Source organism: Diabrotica virgifera, chromosome 7 (assembly GCF_917563875.1).
Source record: "Diabrotica virgifera virgifera chromosome 7, PGI_DIABVI_V3a".
Taxonomy (NCBI): domain Eukaryota; kingdom Metazoa; phylum Arthropoda; class Insecta; order Coleoptera; family Chrysomelidae; genus Diabrotica; species Diabrotica virgifera.
Window position 1 is genome coordinate 212,182,951 of NC_065449.1, and position 19,500 is coordinate 212,202,450.

Sequence of the window (19,500 nt, forward strand, 5' to 3'; positions counted from 1 at the left end):
AACTATTGTACATTGCAGTATGGAATATTATAACTATGTTACTATATTCCACCATTCTTTATTGCATTTTGTTTTATGTGATACGCTTTAAACAGAAGCTTGTTGTTTGCTATGGCACAATAGTCATTTACTTGAATGTTATCAAACTCACTTACATGTCTTTCAGGAACTGGATGCTCTGGCTGCTCATTTGAACGAACTCGGCGTACAACAAACGAACCAACCGGAGGCGCCACCCCGGAACAGAAACTACAAGCAATCACAATCGGCATCTAATAACAATGTTACAACTCCAAGCTCAGCGGTGAATCACACACCGACCAATCAAGGCGGCAATAATATTGATAGTTTAGTTGATAGTGAGACTGATTCCGAACCAGAAGACAACGGTAGAGTAAGGAATGATGGAACGCTGTTGGCTAGCGATCCTCCCAAACCGCTGTGAGTATAGAGCTTGAGCAAAAGAATATGACTTTTTATTATAATGGTGAATTCCGTATCTGAGACTTTTCGCTTTTAATTAAGAGATGTCGCTGATTGCGTCCCAAAGAGGATTTTATATTTCCACATAAATAAAGCAGTTTGTTTTCGTTTTGCTTCAGAGGCATGCATGCAGCTCTACCGATGACGTCGTAAGACAGAAACAGCAGTCAATGCCCTGATTCTAATTCAAATTTCGACTCGAAACAAGTCCCATATGGCGACGTTGAAATACGACTGTGCGAGCCTTATGGATTTTAGTTGAACTAACGAAATGATGTCATTAAATAGCGACTTATCGAAATTAATTGCGACTCCAAAAAAGTGGTTGATATTATAATTTCGAGTCGAAATTATTGTGCCACGGACATGAATGAATATGAATGGCCGAAAGCGAGGTTAGGTTTAGTTTAGGAGATGTGTTTTGTTTGTTTCTTTCAAGGAAAACTAAAGCAAAAGGTATTAATATGGCTGGGTTTTATGGAAATTTGCTGGTTTTGGAGGAATTAGATAGAATAGTATTAAATTACAAATATAATAATTGAGAATGTCCACAACGTGAATTATCAACACAATGAAAGATGTAAGGTAATCTGCGAAAATTAGTATAAAACAAGGAAAATTATGTACCAGCTATTTTATTGCTGGACATGCTGGAATCAAATCTTAAGATTTCATATATTAGTAATATAGCTATGCAAAGTCCTCAGAAAGTGTGCTATTTTTCCGGAATATTTTTTTCATTTATTGCTGTGTAACTCGGAAGATTTTAACGTTAAACCAAAAACACTCACATAAAAATTCACTGTAATTTAATTCTGCACATAGATATTTTTTTCAGATTTCCTTCGGCGGAAATTTTCCTCGAAAAAATCAGCTTTTCCAAACAAAATCTTTAATTTTCAACTAAAATTTTAGGGTATTTATATAATATTTAGGGTATTATATAAATAGTATACATATATATATATATATATATATATATATATATATATATATATATATATATATATATATATATATATATATATATATATATAATCAAGTATTATATAAATAGTATATATAATATAGTATATATAAATAGTATATATAATATATAATCAAGTATTATATAAATAGTATACATAAATATATATTAATCAAGTAATTATTTATCAATAATTAAATACTCGTAACTTGGTGACATAAATCTTTATTGTTAAGAGTGTCTTGAAGATATGAAAATTTGTATGTACAAAGAGGACCGGAATAAAAAGGTAATGGTTCAAAGATTGAAATCCTGTTGTTTATAACTCTGTAGCAAATGCCGGTCAAATTTGACGGGTTATACCTGGAACCACTGCTCACAATTTAAGCTTTTTTTCTTCGAAAAGGGCACAGAAGCCGTGCCCTTTTCAACAGCGTTAACTTAATTTAATCTAATATTTTCTGAGGGGTTGTATTTGTTTATAAGCCAAAAAATTGTTTCTTTATAACATTCCTGAGACCGCTCAAATGTCCAATTTCAATTCTGTAAAGTACGTTGAATAGGTATAGTGCTTTTTATACTAAAATCATAGTTATTCTGGTGTATCATAATCTTTCTGGCTATTATTTCGACCGAAATTTTTTAATTATCATTTTAATTATTGCTATACTATTGGTTAGATTGTCGCCGGCCTCCTGATATATAATCTACTATAAAAAATCTTTCATGTCATCAATTTATTTAATTATTGATAAATAATTACTTCCCTAAAATTTTAATTGAGAATTGCAGATTTTTTTGGGAAAACTCGGATTTTCCGAGTAAAATTTTTGTTTAGGGAAATCGGAAAAAAAAACTTTGGGCAGAACTAAATTACGGTGAATTTTTATTTGAGTGTTTTTGGTTTAAAGGAAAAATCTTAGGAGTTACAGAGCACCAATTAATAAAAAGAAGAAGATTTAGGAGTGCTAATTTGTTTATAAATAAAATAACGCACTTTCTGTGGACTTGTCATACCCCATATTACTAATATATGCAATCTTAAGATTCGATTTTAGCAATAAAATAGCTGGTAAATAAAAAAATACCAAGTTTCTTGTAAAAGGTATATATTAAAATACTCTAAATAAGGGTCACAATACAAAACGTTTTCGGATTAAGGAATCCATCATCAGTGTTTAAAAGCCCTAAAATTAAGTATAACCTAATTAAATGAGATAAAAGTTAAAATTGACAGAGGTTTTCAAGAACAAGAGGTCATACTTACAAAATTTGCATGCCTGAGCCACCAAAATGTATAGGGTAAAAACCCTTTAAATGTAAATAATAAAGATATTTTACATATTTATATAAAATTCATCGGATGTTATAGATAAACCTGGATGTTACCCAGGGCAACACAGGACTCTCCCCACGTGGTTGGAACTTTTTTTGGAGAAAACCTCACATATTGGATTTCAATGGCCAACTGACAAGTGAATTCAAGAGCAACCCGAAATGACATCAAGAACTGTCAATGTAACCTAGTTGTAATATTACTTCAGCCACAACGTTAAAAATTAATTTAAATGTTTTAAGATAAAAAACAGTATCAAATTTACAAATAGTAAAAATAAAAGATGTTCACAAAATATGAAAGATTTTTTTTTCCTAGAAATAATGCATTAATTAAGTATTCAAAATAGGGAAATGAAATGTTTACGTTACAGGAAGTTATGCAGTCAACAATACCAATAGGTGTTGTATTAGTGGTATGAAATTGTCAATACGATTAGACAAATAATGGTAAAGGCCTTATACTAGGAACACAAAATAGTATGTAATGTGTACATATGTGTACGATTTTAAGAGTATTGATGAAATGATAATTGTTTAATGACTGATAACTTTCTTGGTAGTCGACCCAACATAAATTGTATAATGATAGAAAAAGTGATATGATAATTGTAAAAATACTGTTTTGTTTTTATCTGATATTTATCTGAAAATGAGACTAAAGTAACTTGATGAAACTGAGTCCTCCAGAGACCTGACATCAAATTGGTTAAAAATGAAATGGTTGTAAAATATGGGGGGGAGTAGGACAGTATGAGAAGTCTGACAGAGTATGTTGTGATATTGGACCATGGAAGATGTGTAGTGTGTTGTTATGAAATAAGAGTTATCTAACCTATAAGCTATGAGATGAGGCTAAGAAGACAGGTGGCTGGAATGAGACTCAATTCTGATGGATGTGGTTGTATATGTGATGTAGGAGCTAAATTTTGGAAAATTAAAGCTGGTGTGAAATAATGAGGATGTAAGAGGATGATGTATCACAACATACTCTGTCAGACTTCTCATACTGTCCTACTCCCCCCCCATATTTTACAACCATTTCATTTTTAACCAATTTGATGTCAGGTCTCTGGAGGACTCAGTTTCATCAAGTTACTTTAGTCTCATTTTCAGATAAATATCAGATAAAAACAAAACTGTATTTTTACAATTATCATATCACTTTTTTTATCATTATACAATTTATGTTGGGTCGACTACCAAGAAAGTTATCAGTCATTAAACAATTATCATTTCATCAATACTCTTAAAATCGTACACATATGTACACATTACATACTATTTTGTGTTCCTAGTATAAGGCCTTTACCATTATTTGTCTAATCGTATTGACAATTTCATACCACTAATACAACACCTATTGGTATTGTTGACTGCATAACTTCCTGTAACGTAAACATTTCATTTCCCTATTTTGAATACTTAATTAATGCATTATTTCTAGGAAAAAAAAATCTTTCATATTTTGTGAACATCTTTTATTTTTACTATTTGTAAATTTGATACTGTTTTTTATCTTAAAACATTTAAATTAATCTTTAACGTTGTGGCTGAAGTAATATTACAACTAGGTTACATTGACAGTTCTTGATGTCATTTCGGGTTGCTCTTGAATTCACTTGTCAGTTGGTCATTGAAATCCAATATGTGAGGTTTTCTCCAAAAAAAGTTCCAACCACGTGGGGAGAGTCCTGTGTTGCCCTGGGTAACATCCAGGTTTATCTATAACATCCGATGAATTTTATATAAATATGTAAAATATCTTTATTATTTACATTTAAAGGGTTTTTACCCTATACATTTTGGTGGCTCAGGCATGCAAACTTTGTAAGTATGACCTCTTGTTCTTGAAAACCTCTGTCAATTTTAACTTTTATCTCATTTAATTAGGTTATACTTAATTTTAGGGCTTTTAAACACTGATGATGGATTCCTTAATCCGAAAACGTTTTGTATTGTGACCCTTATTTAGGGTATTTTAATATATACCTTTTACAAGAAACTTGGTATTTTTGTGATTTATGGTATACAGCCAGCTACAGGAAGTTTATTTTCCTCGTGGATTTAGCTGGTAAATAACTTTTCCCAAAAGTGCCATTTTTTCGATAATTTTCCCAGACTATCAACAAATGTTGCGGTGGTTGCGTAGCCAATAAATCCAATAAACCGGAGCGCCAACCCAAATTTTGAGCAGTGTCAAAATGATAACATTAATATCCCCAGTTGTAACTAATATCGAAATGAATAAGGATTGCTATAAATTGCGACCATCATGGCGGAGTCGAAATTATATTGCGACCTCGAAATGAATTAGAATCAGACCCCTGGAGATAGTGCATTCCCTCTGAATCGGAAGGAAACATAAACTGTCTTTTTTCATTTTTCACAAAAAAATATGAATTTCAAAAACGAATTAACATTTAAGGTTTTTATAGAAAGACAGTTTAAGATTTAGTTTCGTTGCAGAGACTACCACCATCCGTTTATGCACATTTCGTCCTATTCGACTTCTCAAAATGGGCGGTGGTGTGCTCTTAATCGAAACCAAATCTCCCTGTCAGGTTAGCAAAATACTAAAAACAACTTGCAGAATATGCAACAGCGACATCTATTAAAACCAAAACGGAATCTCGAAGACTCGCAGATTTAAAGATTTCTTACGTTGTAAAACAAATTCGGGTTACAACCCAAATACGAGCTCCCTACAATTTACAAAGCGAACGGATGATAAATGGATAGACATGAGGAATCTACAATATGCATTCCACGACACGTCAATTTGCTATTGAGTCTACAATATGGATGATATTACACTAACTGGTGAACTTATAAATAATATTAGGTATGCAAACGATACAGTATTGCTGGCAAATAGTGGCATGAGCTCCAAAGGATGATGGATAATGTTGTAGAAACATGTAACAAATACGGCGTTAAAGTAAATTGTAAGAAGACAAAAATAATGATCATTAGTAAGAACACCAATATAAACGCCCAATTTACAATAACCTTTAGAAAGAGTGGGTGGAGAAAATATGCTATGTGGACTGCTATATTAAGGATAGTTGAGATAATAGCTATGAAATAAAAACTCGTATTGACAGAGCCAGAAGCTTTTTTAACAGTTTTTAATTATCGATATACGCATAAGAATTTTTAGATGTTATATCTTTAGTGTCTTCCTCTACGGAGTAGAAAGTTGGAGTCTTACATAAGATGCCATAAAACGATTAGAGCCATTTGAAATGTGGTGCTACCGACATTTTAAGTTGAATCTACAAGGTAAGATTGAGGGCAAGAGAAGCTCTGGAAGTAGACATATATCCTGGATGGTCAATCTTAGGAAGTGGACTGGTCTAACGTCAACAACTGATCAATTTCGAGCTGATGTAAAAAGAATAAGATGGGTCAAGGTGGTCGCCAACATCTCTAGAAGATGGGCACCTCTAGTAGAAGAATCCCACCACTAGGAGGCACATACTTTATTGGAGATACCTTTATGGCACACATACTTTATTGGGGATTCATTCAATCCAGTCGCTGACCTAAGCACAAGGATGATTAAAAATTGAAGCATATTTGTTTTTCTTAATTGTCTATCTTTGGAAATATCTTTAAAAAAATTCTTGTTAATTTTATAAGCAAATACTAACACTTAATTTTATTCCCCTCCCTCCTATTTTTACTATCACATTTAATTTTAAAAATTACTACGTTTTATTAATTATTTTTTAATTATCTGCTCCAAAAAAACCAACTTATTTACATTTTGTTTATTATGAATTTTGATTTACTTTTGTTTCCTTCCGTTTTTTTTCTTTTCTTTTGTTAGTCCCGAATTCTCTTACAGAGCCGGTCTAGGTGTAGTTCCGGAAGGGACAGCGAGCGTATCGAGTCCAGGAGCCACTGCAGGATCTGGATCAAGTTCCTCCAGTGCTCCCAACAGACCGTTACCTCCAACTCCAGACGACGATGAATCTCAAGGCGATAGAACACTTGTGTTGAGGAAGGTGAGTTTTCCTTTGCTTCTTTACTGTGAATTTGTCTTTTTAAGAATGATTTTTGTTATTTTGTTTTATTTTTGAGGGAGTATCTTGGTGACTGTATAACTTTTATTTTCACACGTGTAAATATTGCTTTCTTATTTCATTGTAAATATTATGTATATTTCCATGTATATATTTATACATGTTGTCTAAATTTTGTAGTATAATTCATTTTTTATTGATGTACTTTTTGTGGAGATAGGTGACACTAAAGAATGTAGATTGAAAGATAGATGACTAACACAAAGTGTGATCTACTATAGTATTTTTACTACAAAAGCGATATTACGTAGGTCAAAATTTTTGACGTAAGAGAACTGTCAAAACATTAGAATGTGACTTTTCATTATTGCCATGTTTATTATAAACATTGGCAATAATGAAAAGTCACATTCTAATGTTTTGACAGTTCTCTTACGTCAAAAATTTTGACCTACGTAATATCGCTTTTGTAGTAAAAATACTATAGATGTATGTCAGTGACTCACTGTAGTAGTAATTAAAGTTTCGTGTGTTCTCTAGTTCTTTATATTTTCAAATTAGTCACTCCACTTATTTCAAAGACTGTCAGTTATAAGCTATTATCAAAGGTTAGAAGAACTAACCCTTGTATAGGTAGGACCAACCCCTCATATTTGCTTAAAATTGAGTATGTTGTCCTTATTCAGAATTTCCTCTGGGTTGCAAAATATGTTTTGTGTATATCCTATGCGTTTGTGTTTATACGATATCAGTTGTCTATACAGCGTTTCACATTAAGAAGATAGGCCGATAGGCCAATGTATTACGGACGATAGAAGCGCGCCGATGCCACGCCGTACTGATTAGAATGAATCGTATATCAGCAGTCGAGTTGCTACCCGTGTCCGAGAGGTTTGGCAACACTGATCTCCATAAGCGCAGTGTTCCGTTCTTAACTTGAAACAAAGTATAGCCTCTTTATGCCGAAGTCATTATGCTGAAGGTTAATAAATACTTAGTGTCTCCCGGAGTTCAGCCTTAGCTTCCACTCGCTCGAGCGTTTTCTGTTCAGTATAACTCCGATAATTTCAACACCTTCTTTGTTCTACAGCGATCTTCTAGTTATATATTCTGCATATACGTTAAATACACATCCTTCTCTGACTCCCCTTTATATATCAATCTACTTTGAATTTCTGACTCACATCCCCTATGATTCCAATATTTGTTCGAATAATAGTGATCTCTTTCATCTAGTCCTACCTCATTAAGTATTTCAACTAGTTTAACGTACTGTATTTGCGAATTGGGACAAAGTATGGAACCGAGTAAATATATTTGAAACGAAAAGTAGATAATTATATTCTTTCACAGGAATCACACAATATTCTAAACACATTCGAAAGAAAAGTACTGAGGAGAATACTAGAACCTGTGAGGGAAAACGCAATCTTCAGAAGTCGATACAACAACGAGCTTTATCAACTTTATAAGGAAACACCCCTGTCAGACTTCATTAGAATACAAAGATTGCAATGGCCGAGCATGTGATAACAATGGGAGAGGATAGGCTACCAAAAAGAGCACTGAATGCTAGAATGCAGGGAAAGAGACCGGTTGGAAAGCCAAGAAAGCGCTGGGAAGACACAGTAAACAGCGACGCACAAGCCCTTTAGGAGCCCGGATATGGAGAAGAGCAGCCACAGACAAGCAAGGGTGGAGGCAAAAAATAAAGGAGGCCAAGGCTCAATTTGGGCTCTAGTGCCGTAGAAGAAGAAGAAGATAATATATTCTTGGACTTTTTCTATATCATTGCCGTTTATAGATATACGCCTGGGCCGTCTGTGTTTATGTTTTTTTGTTTTTGTTATATTCATTTTTAGTCCAACGTATTGGAAGCTGTTCGTTCCCAACGTTACGAGTTCCTACGCCATAGTTTATCATCATAAAACCTCAAAAGTCCTCTGCTGAACATCATCATCATCTTCCTCATGTTTCCAACCCCGTCAATCTTGTGCCGCTCTCATCCAGTTTTTTATTTCGCCTTCTCAAATCGTCAGTCTATCGTGTAGGTGACCGATCGACGCGTCTCTTGTCTTCCCTTGGTTTCCATTTCAATAACCGTCTTGTCATTCTGCCTATGTGTCCTTCCCATCTCCATTTTAGTCTGACTATCCTTTCGATAACGTCAGTCAATTTGGTTCTTCTCCTGGCGAAGAGATCAGGAGAAAAACTATAGTTTATAGTTCCTCGAATGTGCTCGTTATCACGATGTCGTCAGTGAATCTGAAGTGATTTAACTTGTTGCCGTTAACATTGATGACCTATGTTGACCAATTTGTAGTTTTGAAGAGCTCTTACTTCTCTCTCTTCAATCGTGACCCCCCGGAAGGAGTGTAGTGGTCGACGTGATGTCGTGTATTGTCCGTCTCCAAAGATCTCTGTCTCTGGTCATTTCTTTTAACTCATGCATAGGTCTTTTGCATATTCCCGTAATTTGATCGATCCATCTTGTTAGGGATCTTCCTCGTGATCTTCGGCCTTCCACCTTTCCTTGTATAATGAGTCTTTCCATGTTTTCTGTGTTTGCTCTCATAACATGTCCAAAGTATTTTAATTGTTGGATATGGACTTTACTGGATAGTCGTTGGCTAACTTTTAGCTCCCTTAAAATTGAATTATTTGTTCTATGGTCGGTCCAAGGAATTCGTAGCATTGGTCTCCAACAGAACATTTCAGTGACGTCTATCTTTCGTCTTTCCGAATTTCTCAGGGTCCAAGATTCACATCCGTAGGTCAGTATTGGGAATATTAAGCAGTTGATCAACCTCATCTTTAACTCTCTTGAAATTTGACGTATTAATATTGTGGTCATTTTTGCTGAAGCTCTTGCTTACTCATTTGAAATTACCAACAGATAGTGCAATAGGTACAAAGTTGTCTTTTTTGTGCAGATCATCATGTCATGTATATTGTATAAATATCATAAAACAGAAACATCGGAGAATTAATTTCATATATTTACCAACGTTAAAAGTTAGGATTGTATAAGTAAAAGTTTTTTTTGTAAGCATTTATTAACAATCAGAATTACATATTCTATGAGTTAATTTGATAACAAGTACAATAACTTCATATCAATTATAGTATAGTATTGTACACTAATATGGCGTTATGAGGTACATCACCCAGCGGTTTCAACTCAGTTTCAGCGAAGATCCATGGGCCATAATCTTCGCAATCTTCTATTGTTTAGTGGCTGTAGTAGTGGTAATATTAATTGGTTGGGGTGGCCTTCCAATTTCTCGTGGTGTCTGTTGGCTCCTTCTTGAATTACTGTGCTGACTAACGGGATGTTTAGGTCTCTATGAAGTGTTTGGTTGGAAATGTACCACGGGGAATTTGCAATGGTGCGTAGAATTTTTCATTGAGTTCTTTGGATAATTTTTGTATTTGATTTGCTGGCACAACTCCATAGTTCGATTCCGTACGTCCATATAGGTTTGATGACTGTTTTATAAATGAGCAGATTTTCTACCTATAAGCCAATTAATTTCTCTCACTCTCAACTCAATTTGTTTCTTCTTCTTTAAAATGTGTTGTTTCCAGTTTAATTTAGAATCAAGATGAAGTTTAATCAAGTGTGATTAATGAGAAACATGTATCGTATTTTATACGTTTTTCTACATTATTTGCAAAAAAAATATAAAGAACAATTTTAGTCACCAAATATTCCCTTTCTGTTTTTTATTATGTGATTGTGTAAATATACTTATGTTAAAAAATGGCAGCAGTCCGCAGCTAATATAGGTGAAAAAAAGAAAAAGGCAGAAGATATTGACGAGGCGACCCTACTCAAAGATTGGGATTTCGACAAATTTTTCCCTACGAAACTTCCCAATACCGCATCTTCATCTTCTTCTACTTCCAACAGTTCTGGAAATAAGAAAGAAGACAAAAACAAGGGCCACAGGCGAATGGAAAGCGATTCGAAAGTCTCAAATCCGTTCTTGAGGGGTTTCCGAAGAGAAAACTCTGACTTTTTCCCATTGAGTTCAAGACATTCGGCCATATATATCGATAAAAATGCTAGATCTAGTGGTATATTTAACAATCGTAGAGGTTCTGATGTAGGAATTAGTAAAAAGACGACCGGTGAACCCGTTCTTATGGACTATGTTAAAAAAACAGATTCTCTTATCACTTCGACACCTAAAAAAGACAACAACCACAATTTTTCCGAAAAACCCGAAATAGTAAGTTTCGTCCGACCTAGGAGAGAAAAAACCGAGTCTGATTTAGTACTGAGGCATTCCGAAGCTCGCAGGAGTATTAGAGAAACCCTCGAAGCTCGACGAAGGGAAGTAGAGGCTCAATTTGCCAAGGAGGCCGAAAGTATGCGCAGACGCAGTTCCAAACCGATCGAGATGAATGCTCTGAACATTTCGAATATTTCAAGCTCCTCTGCAGGATCGAACGTTACTGTGGGCGATGAATTTTCTTTTATTCAGGTAATTTTTTGGTTTGTTTGGTTTGATTTTTAATTAACTTGCGGGTGCTTTAATACTATTTAATTGTAAATATGGAATTGAACTAATTAATTTAGTAGGAAGTTTCTAGTTATAGTCACTGAATACTGATATGATTTTTATGAAACTTATAGTTAGTTTTGCTCTTTTTTTGGTGAAGGACTTTTAAAGCAGTGCCTTTTTTCCGGTGTTAATGAAGTACGTAGTTTCTTTATGCCTATAAAATATTTTAGAAAACTTATTTTTGATTTAACCCATTTCTATTAATCAAAATTTTTCAACATTTACTTTATAAATGCATATTATGTAGGTATGTATCTAATTTCATTACTTATTCATTAAATTAATTTATATTAACTGTTAAACGTCTTTAATAAGAAAAAATTCACAAAATAAAAGTTTTCCTGTGGTTGGCTGTATACCATGTAATACAAAAAAACAGTAAAATCCTGTATAAAAGGTATATTTAAAAACCCTCAAAAGGGCCACATCAAAATCACATAACTAGTTTTCGACTGGTTTACCAGTCATCATTAGTGCTTACCTAAAATGAATATAATCTGATAAAATAATACAAAGATATTGAAATTTTGACTAGGGTTGAAAAAATTATCAGTTATACTCACGTGCAATGTACATGCCAACCACCAAGATAGTATTTAACAAAAATATTAGGGTCAAAGCCCAGTAAAAGAAGTCCGTCTTGGAAACATTGGTTTAAAAAGCTACATAAAGTATGGATGTTTAAAATATTAAGCTAATCTGCTCCAGGTAACATCTGAGATGTGGATTTGACTTGTTTACATGTTGAATGTATGACGGTAAGTGACAATGAGATGGATAGGACCACTGAACGATGACAAGACAGAAATGACAGTTCTACAGGAAGTTAAAAATTAACCTGTCATATTTAAGACTGAGGTGTACAGCATGTTAAAATTAGAAATGATGTAACAACACACTCCATTGTGAAAATTATTTAGAATTCAATAAGCTAGTTGTTATAATTAAAATGTATTCACGTATACTGTAAGTGCAGTTAGGCAAACCACATTACACAAAAGTTTCGTGTTTAATAACTAAATTCAGTAAAAAAACCTTATCGAGAGATCTAAGATTTAAAAAGCAATTTTGTGTTGATTAAAGTTATCGAATTTAATTAACTTATTGGTAGCTGTTGGAATTTATGTGGGTAAGTGTGTTAGAGATCACAATAGGGGTGACTAAGGTGTAAAAGTGTCTTAAATAATCTGGGGGATGTATCATCAAGAAAGCACAAGCTCAAACTTAGGCGACTAATCTTTAGCTTCGCAGGCTGCCCGGGTCCCTAAGGGTCCAAAAACCAAAACCGTAATAGGATGATGACAGTAGGGGCTGAGGGTATGAGATGTCTGTGAGGAAATTAGTGGGAAAGGAACATGAACGAGACCTAGAAAGAGAATTAGACTTTAATTGGTTTTACTAAAGATGAGTAATTACGTATTTTTTATGGGAAATAAGCCACAATTTTACTAAAAAATGAATTTATTAACGTTTCGAAGCCCAATTTATTAACGAATTTATTATTTAAAAATTTATTATTTTTAAAAGGTAGGTTAAATGTAAGACCAAATACTTGCGATGTCGGGATAGTATCACGAGGTTTTTTCCTGGTTTTCCTTCGTGATTTACTATGGAATCTCTAACGCGAGAATTTTACTGTCATCGTTGCATTTGGTTGTCTTTTTAAAGACAGATCACATGCTATGATTTTTTTACGACGGATATTCTTGAGTTGAGATTGATTTCATGTAATCGAATGAACTATCTTTTAGTAAAGTCGTCCCAGGAACGCAACTCATAAATATTGGCGATATCATTTTAAAGTCTTCTACTTTAAAATGTATAATATACGTCTGAATTGCCAATATAAATGAGTCAAATTAAATAAATTATTAGAAGAATTTTTTTACTTAGCAACAACATGTTTGTTTATTTTAATAGTATTTTGTATTTTGACAACGAAACCCGATTTGGGCTTCGAAACGTTAATAAATTCATTTTTTAGTAAAATTGTGGCTTATTTCCCATAAAAAATATGTAATTATAAAAATGCCACAAGGAAATAGCTTCAGAACAACATAAAGATGAGTGTTACATTTTGGTAATGACAGATTGAAAAGGTACCGTGATCATAGCCATACGTAGAAATATGATGGTGGGTTGTATGTAGATGAAAATTTGTATATGTGGATGTCTATGGATGATGATATCAGTAATTTGTATGTAATTATGAATAGATAAAAGTGGTTAGCTGGCACAATAATCCTTTTGTCATCTTCAGCCAGCTAACCACTTTTATCTATTCATAATTACATACAAATTACTGATATCATCATCAACAGACATCCACATATACAAATTTTCATCTACATACAACCCACCATCATATTTCTACATATGGCTATGCTCACCGTACCTTTTCAATCTGTCATTACCAAAATATAACACTCATCTTTAGTAAAACCAATTAAAGTCTAATTCTCTTTCTAGGTCTCGTCCATGTTCCTTTCCCACTAATTCCCTCACAGACATCTCATACCCCCAGCCCCTACTGTCGTCATCCTATTACGATTTTGGTTTTTGGAACCTTAGGGATCCGGGCAGCCTACGAAGCCTTTAAGAATTAGTCGCCTAATTTTGAGCTTGTGATTGAATGAAACATCCCCCAGATTATTTAAGACATTTTTACACCTTAGTCACCCCTATTGTGATCTCTAACACACTTACTCACATAAATTCCAACAGCTACCAATAAGTTAATTAAATTCGATAACTTTAATGAACACAAAATTGCTTTTTAAATCTTAGGTCTCTCGATAATAAGGTTTTTTTACTGAATTTAGTTATTGAACACGAAACTTTTGTGTAATGTGGTTTGCCTAACTGCACTTACAGTATACGTGAATACATTTTAATTATAACAAGTAGCTTAATGAATTCTAAATGATAATTTTCACAATGGAGTGTGTTGTTACATCATTTCTAATTTTAACATGCTGTACAACTCAAGTCTTAAATATGACAGGTTAATTTTTAACTTCCTGTAGAACTGTCATTTCTGTCTTGTCATCGTTCAGTGGTCCTATCCATCTCATTGTCACTTGCCGTCATACATTCAACATGTAAACAAGAGAAATCCACATCTCAGATGTTACCTGGAGCAGATTAGCTTAATATTTTAACATCCATACTTTATGTAGCTTTTTAAATTAATGTTTCCTAGACGGACTTCTTTTACTGGGCTTTGACCCTAATATTTTTGTTAAATACTATCTTGGTGGTTAGCATGTACATTGCACGTGAGTATAACTGATAATTTTTTCAACCCTAGTCAAAATTTTAATATCTTTGTATTATTTTATCAGATTATAAATATTCATTTTAGGTAAGCACTGATGATGACTGGTAAACCAGTCGAAAACTAGTTATGTGATTTTGATGTGGCCCTTTTGAGGGTTTTTAAATATACCTTTTATACAGGATTTTACTGTTTTTTTTTTCTTTAATAAGACTTTATCCACATGAATATAAAATTCCTAAATAAACACTAGAAGTAAGGAAGATCCTGGGAAGCGATAGAAAATAGCCTATATGGAAACAGATTAGAAAAAAATAACAAAGCCTCTTTAAAATTATCTTAACATGTCAAGTAAGGCAAATATGAATAAATAGACGAAAATAAAAAAAAATTGATAAAAATGTAAATTTTAGAGAAACAGGAACAGATATCGTCATCAGCTCTACAACCCATAGTGGGTCTTGGCTTGTTGTAGGATCAGCTTCCATTTCTTCCAATTATTCGCCTTGGTTTTTCAATTCCGTACTGTTGACTCAAATCAAATGAACCTGGTTCATGCTCTATAAGTGGCCTATCACCGCAGCCTGTTGATTTTGACGGAACTACTGATACTAGGTTCGCTATAAAGGCGGTAAAGCTCAAAATTATAGCGTCTACTTTAAAATCCGGTTTCCTGCAGACCTTTATGTCTGAGGATTTTACGTTCAAAACAGCCAAAACGTTTTTCGTCGCTTTTCGCCATCGTTCACGTTCTGACGCGTAAGTGAGGTCGTGCTTGATAAGAGTTCTGTATATTAATATTTTCTTTCTTTTTATAACTATGTTTGATGTTAAAAATTTCTTTAATCCATATTATGCTCTATTGGCTGGATATATACGTCTGTTAATTTCTGCAGTACTCGAAATTATATGTTCCAACGGGTAGTTCTTCGGGTTTGGCTACTTGCTTATTATTTATCATATACTAAAACTTGATTTACAGTCAACATACACTAGAAATAAATAAACCAAGACACTTGAATGTTACGAGAAGCACTTCCGAATCATTTATTTATTTATTATTTATTGACGGACCGAAGTCCATTAGTACATGATACAATTAAAATGTCACAAATTAGAAAAATAATTCAAAATAAGATCTAGTAGGTACAAAATTGGTAAATCGTCGGCTTACTGCCAAAACCAACCAACTCCATTTTAAAAGTTTTGGGAAATCTACCTTTTAAACTTTAATTTGAAATTGAAAATCGACTGAATTTAAAAAAATTATTTGATAACTGAAAAATATCTTTGTCATATTTTTCAATTATTAAATCATTAACAACTTGTCGAAACCCAAAAGACTCCATTTTCAAACAAATAAATGTTTAAAAATAATAAAATCTTTGGATTTCTTAGTTCGGAAACAGATTCTCTCTTATATCTATTCCCCATCCTTCTAAAATTTGCAAGAAATAAAGGGTGATGAATGCAGAGACATGGGGAGTCTATATAGTTGCACTCCACAACACATCAATTCAACGAGGCAAAGATCAACAAATCTGTCTCCTAGTACTCAATACGTGAGTAAGAACGTAGTAGATAAAGGCATTATTTTTATTTTTGATTCAGAGATCATTACCATCTTTCTCTATGGACCATTTCGAACTCCTTAGTTCTCATCAGAGCTCTCAGAGCATCATTACGGTAGCTTTCCTGATGAGAACTAAGGAGTTCGAAATGGTCCATAGAGAAAGATGGTAATGATCTCTGAATGGAAAATAAAAATAATGCCTTTATCTATTAAATCATTATTTAAATTCAGACGATTTTTCATTTCAAATTAAAGTTTAAAAGGTAGATTTCTCAAAACTTTTAAAAATGGAGTTGGTTGGTTTTGGCAGTAAGCCGACGAAATACATAACAAACAATAATAAAAAAATAAAATTACTTGCTCTAAGGGCCGGTTGTTCGAACGCTAATCAAAAATGATCACTATCAAATATTTAATTACTGTCACCAACTGTCAATGTCAACTTTGCTTGGGTTGCTGAAAACATAATTATGTTAATAATTATGATATGATTAGCGTTCGAACAACCGGCCCTTAATATCTAAAACATTTTGAAATTGACAAATAAACTTATCTTAGAACAAAGACAATAACAGTAATTAACAAATCAGTCTTGAAATTAGAACATTAAGTTAAATATAAATGTAATTGTGTGGAAAACGCAGTAAAGCCGTTGATAAAGAAATCAATATGCGGAGATAATGTGTTTGCTAATTTAATAGTTTTACAGAGATAGGAACTTGAACCATAGTTTGTATGGTTAATCACTTCGTGGAAGGTGGTCACAGAACGGGTAGTTCTTGAAGGTACACGTAGACCAATTTTATTTAAGAGTGAGATACAGAATTTATAACCATGAATTAAGTTATATAAGAAGCAAATATCTTTATGTTGACGACGACTCTGTAATGAGTCTAGTCGAATAATTTGCAGTAAAGACTCATAACTTTGACCAGTGAGATGCATCTTAAAAGCATAATAATGTAAGAATTTACGCTGAACTTGTTCGATTTTATTAATGTGACGATTATATTGAGGAGACCAAACACATAATGCATAATCTAAATGTGGTCTAACCAAAGAACAATAAAGAAGTTTTAAAGAACGACCAGTCGTAAAGTCATAGCTACATCTTTTAACAAAGCCAAGCATCTTTAATGACTTAGAAACCATACTATTAATGTGTAGGTTGAAATTCAAGTTAGTGTCAAGAATAACACACAGTGTCTATAACTGAGTCAACTAATTGTAACCTAGTGTCCCGTATATACAGGGTGTCCCGGACAATAGTGCGTTCCTTTAAGGTATGGAGAGAATACACAATTTGGAACAAAAAAGTCCTATACCATTTTTTTCTAAAATTAACCGTTTCCAAAAAAAAGTTAACATTGTTTTCCATATACCTGTATTTTAATGTTTGGAAATTTTAATAAACTGGCAACATCGTACGCACTACGGAATAATAACAGATAATAAAAACTCGTTTGTGATTGTGATTAATAGTATTTAAAATAATCCAACCTAATAATAGGTAATACTTATGTATTTACGATTTGTTTACTAAAATTATTTTCTTTTGAAATGTATTGAGATACCTATTGCATAATTTTAAACGAATTACCACATCTTTTAACATAAAAACACATCTTTTAACTGAACTAGTATTATGTATTTAGTAAGGTTTAAATGGGTTGAATGCTGAGTATTGCTGAGGGCTTTAACTGAATTACATAGTTTTAATAGTTTACAGTGGAACTTAAATACGCCAGATAATGTCTCAGTAATTTGTTTACTTGTGAACTGAAATAACTAAGTTGTACTTACTTGAAAATAATTATTATACCGAATAGATGTTTCAAGTAACCTTTCACAAACACCATTCATAGGTAATAACATAATAGGTAATACACTCACTATTCGAAAACATTTTCGGCATTGACACTAAACAGGATTCTCTAAAACTATCTGTTTACATGGGACTGTCTATGCTTAAATTTGCGTACCGCACATAGTTGTCAGATTTAAATTTACATACCAGAATACATTTTAATTTTTTGGTCAAACGGTTGCATTTAGAAAAATATGTTATAAGAGTTTTTTGTTCTACATGGTGCCTTCTACTTATACCTTTAAGGAACGCACTATTTTCCGGTACACCCTGTAGTAAGAATTATTCTCAAAGTTTCTTAGTGGAGTAAAAGTTATAGCATGGCATTTGTTTGCATTTAAGTCCATACCATTACGTGAGCACCATTCCACAAGACCATTAAGATCTGATTGCAAATTGTAGTGATCCAAATCAGAGGTAATTTTGTGAAATAATTTAAGGTCATCAGCAAATAGAAGAAATTGAGCAAAATTGAAACTTTTATTTATGTAAACTTTTATTTATAAATAAATTAAAAAGGATAGGTCCTAAGTGGGAGCCTTGAGGTAACCCCGATTTAATTATAATTTCATTAGAGAAATAATTCTTAATACGAACTATCTGCCTTCTATCTAATAGATAATTTCGAATCCAACTAAGCAGAGGATCAGAGAAACCTAACTGTTCGATCTTATGTAACAATAACGTATGGTTGACCCTATCGAATGCCTTGGAAAAATCTGTATAAATCGCATCTAATTGTTGTTTGCTTTCCAATGCTTCATTTAAGAAGGAGGTATAATTTAACAAGTTCATTTCAGTTGATCTCCCCATAACAAAACCATACTGTTGTTCAATGATTACATTTTGTATAGTAGGCTTAATTTTGTCACATATTAAACTCTCGAACAGTTTAGGTATAGTATTAAGGATACTAATAGGTATGTAGCTCTGAACCCTGCTTCTATCGCCATTCTTGAATATCGGTGATATAAAACTAACTTTCCAAACGGGAGGGAATTCACTCGTTTGTAATGATTTTTGAAAAATAAAGAATAAGGGACGGGCAAGATTAAAACCAGTATTTCAGTAACTTGGGTGGGATTCCATCAGGCCCTGGACCCTTATGTATGTTTAGCTGGGATAATTTGGTATATACCTCTGAAATAGATAAGTCACAACCAGTAATGTTGAAACTAGTGTTAGCCCTTGTACTATTTGGAATAGGACATTCGTCCTCACTATACACTGCAGCAAAGTACTGAGCAAACATCTTGGCTATGGTAGGACCATCGGAACTGGTTTGGCCATTATGGTTTAAAGTGTTCGGAATGCTATTATTGTTCCTTTTAGAATGTATCATGATTTACAATGTATCAACATTGTAAATCATGATTTGGGATTTATCCAATGTATA

At 33.1% G+C, this 19,500-nt stretch overlaps 1 protein-coding gene across 13 annotated transcripts in view; it reads left to right on the plus strand.

The window, feature by feature from the left end:
- Positions 1–19,500, plus strand: part of LOC114340505 (serine/threonine-protein kinase mig-15) — a 315,391-nt gene that overhangs the window by 201,252 nt on the left and 94,639 nt on the right. For 5 of the 13 annotated variants that reach the window (XM_028291310.2, XM_028291254.2, XM_028291296.2 and 2 more), the window contains 3 exons: positions 167–441; positions 6,621–6,798; positions 10,587–11,306. In XM_028291310.2, coding sequence (XP_028147111.1) covers positions 167–441; positions 6,621–6,798; positions 10,587–11,306 — 1,173 coding nt within the window. The remainder of the gene's footprint in view (positions 1–166; positions 442–6,620; positions 6,799–10,586; positions 11,307–19,500) is intronic. The other 8 variants (XM_028291275.2, XM_028291350.2, XM_028291341.2 and 5 more) reach the window with 5 other exon arrangements.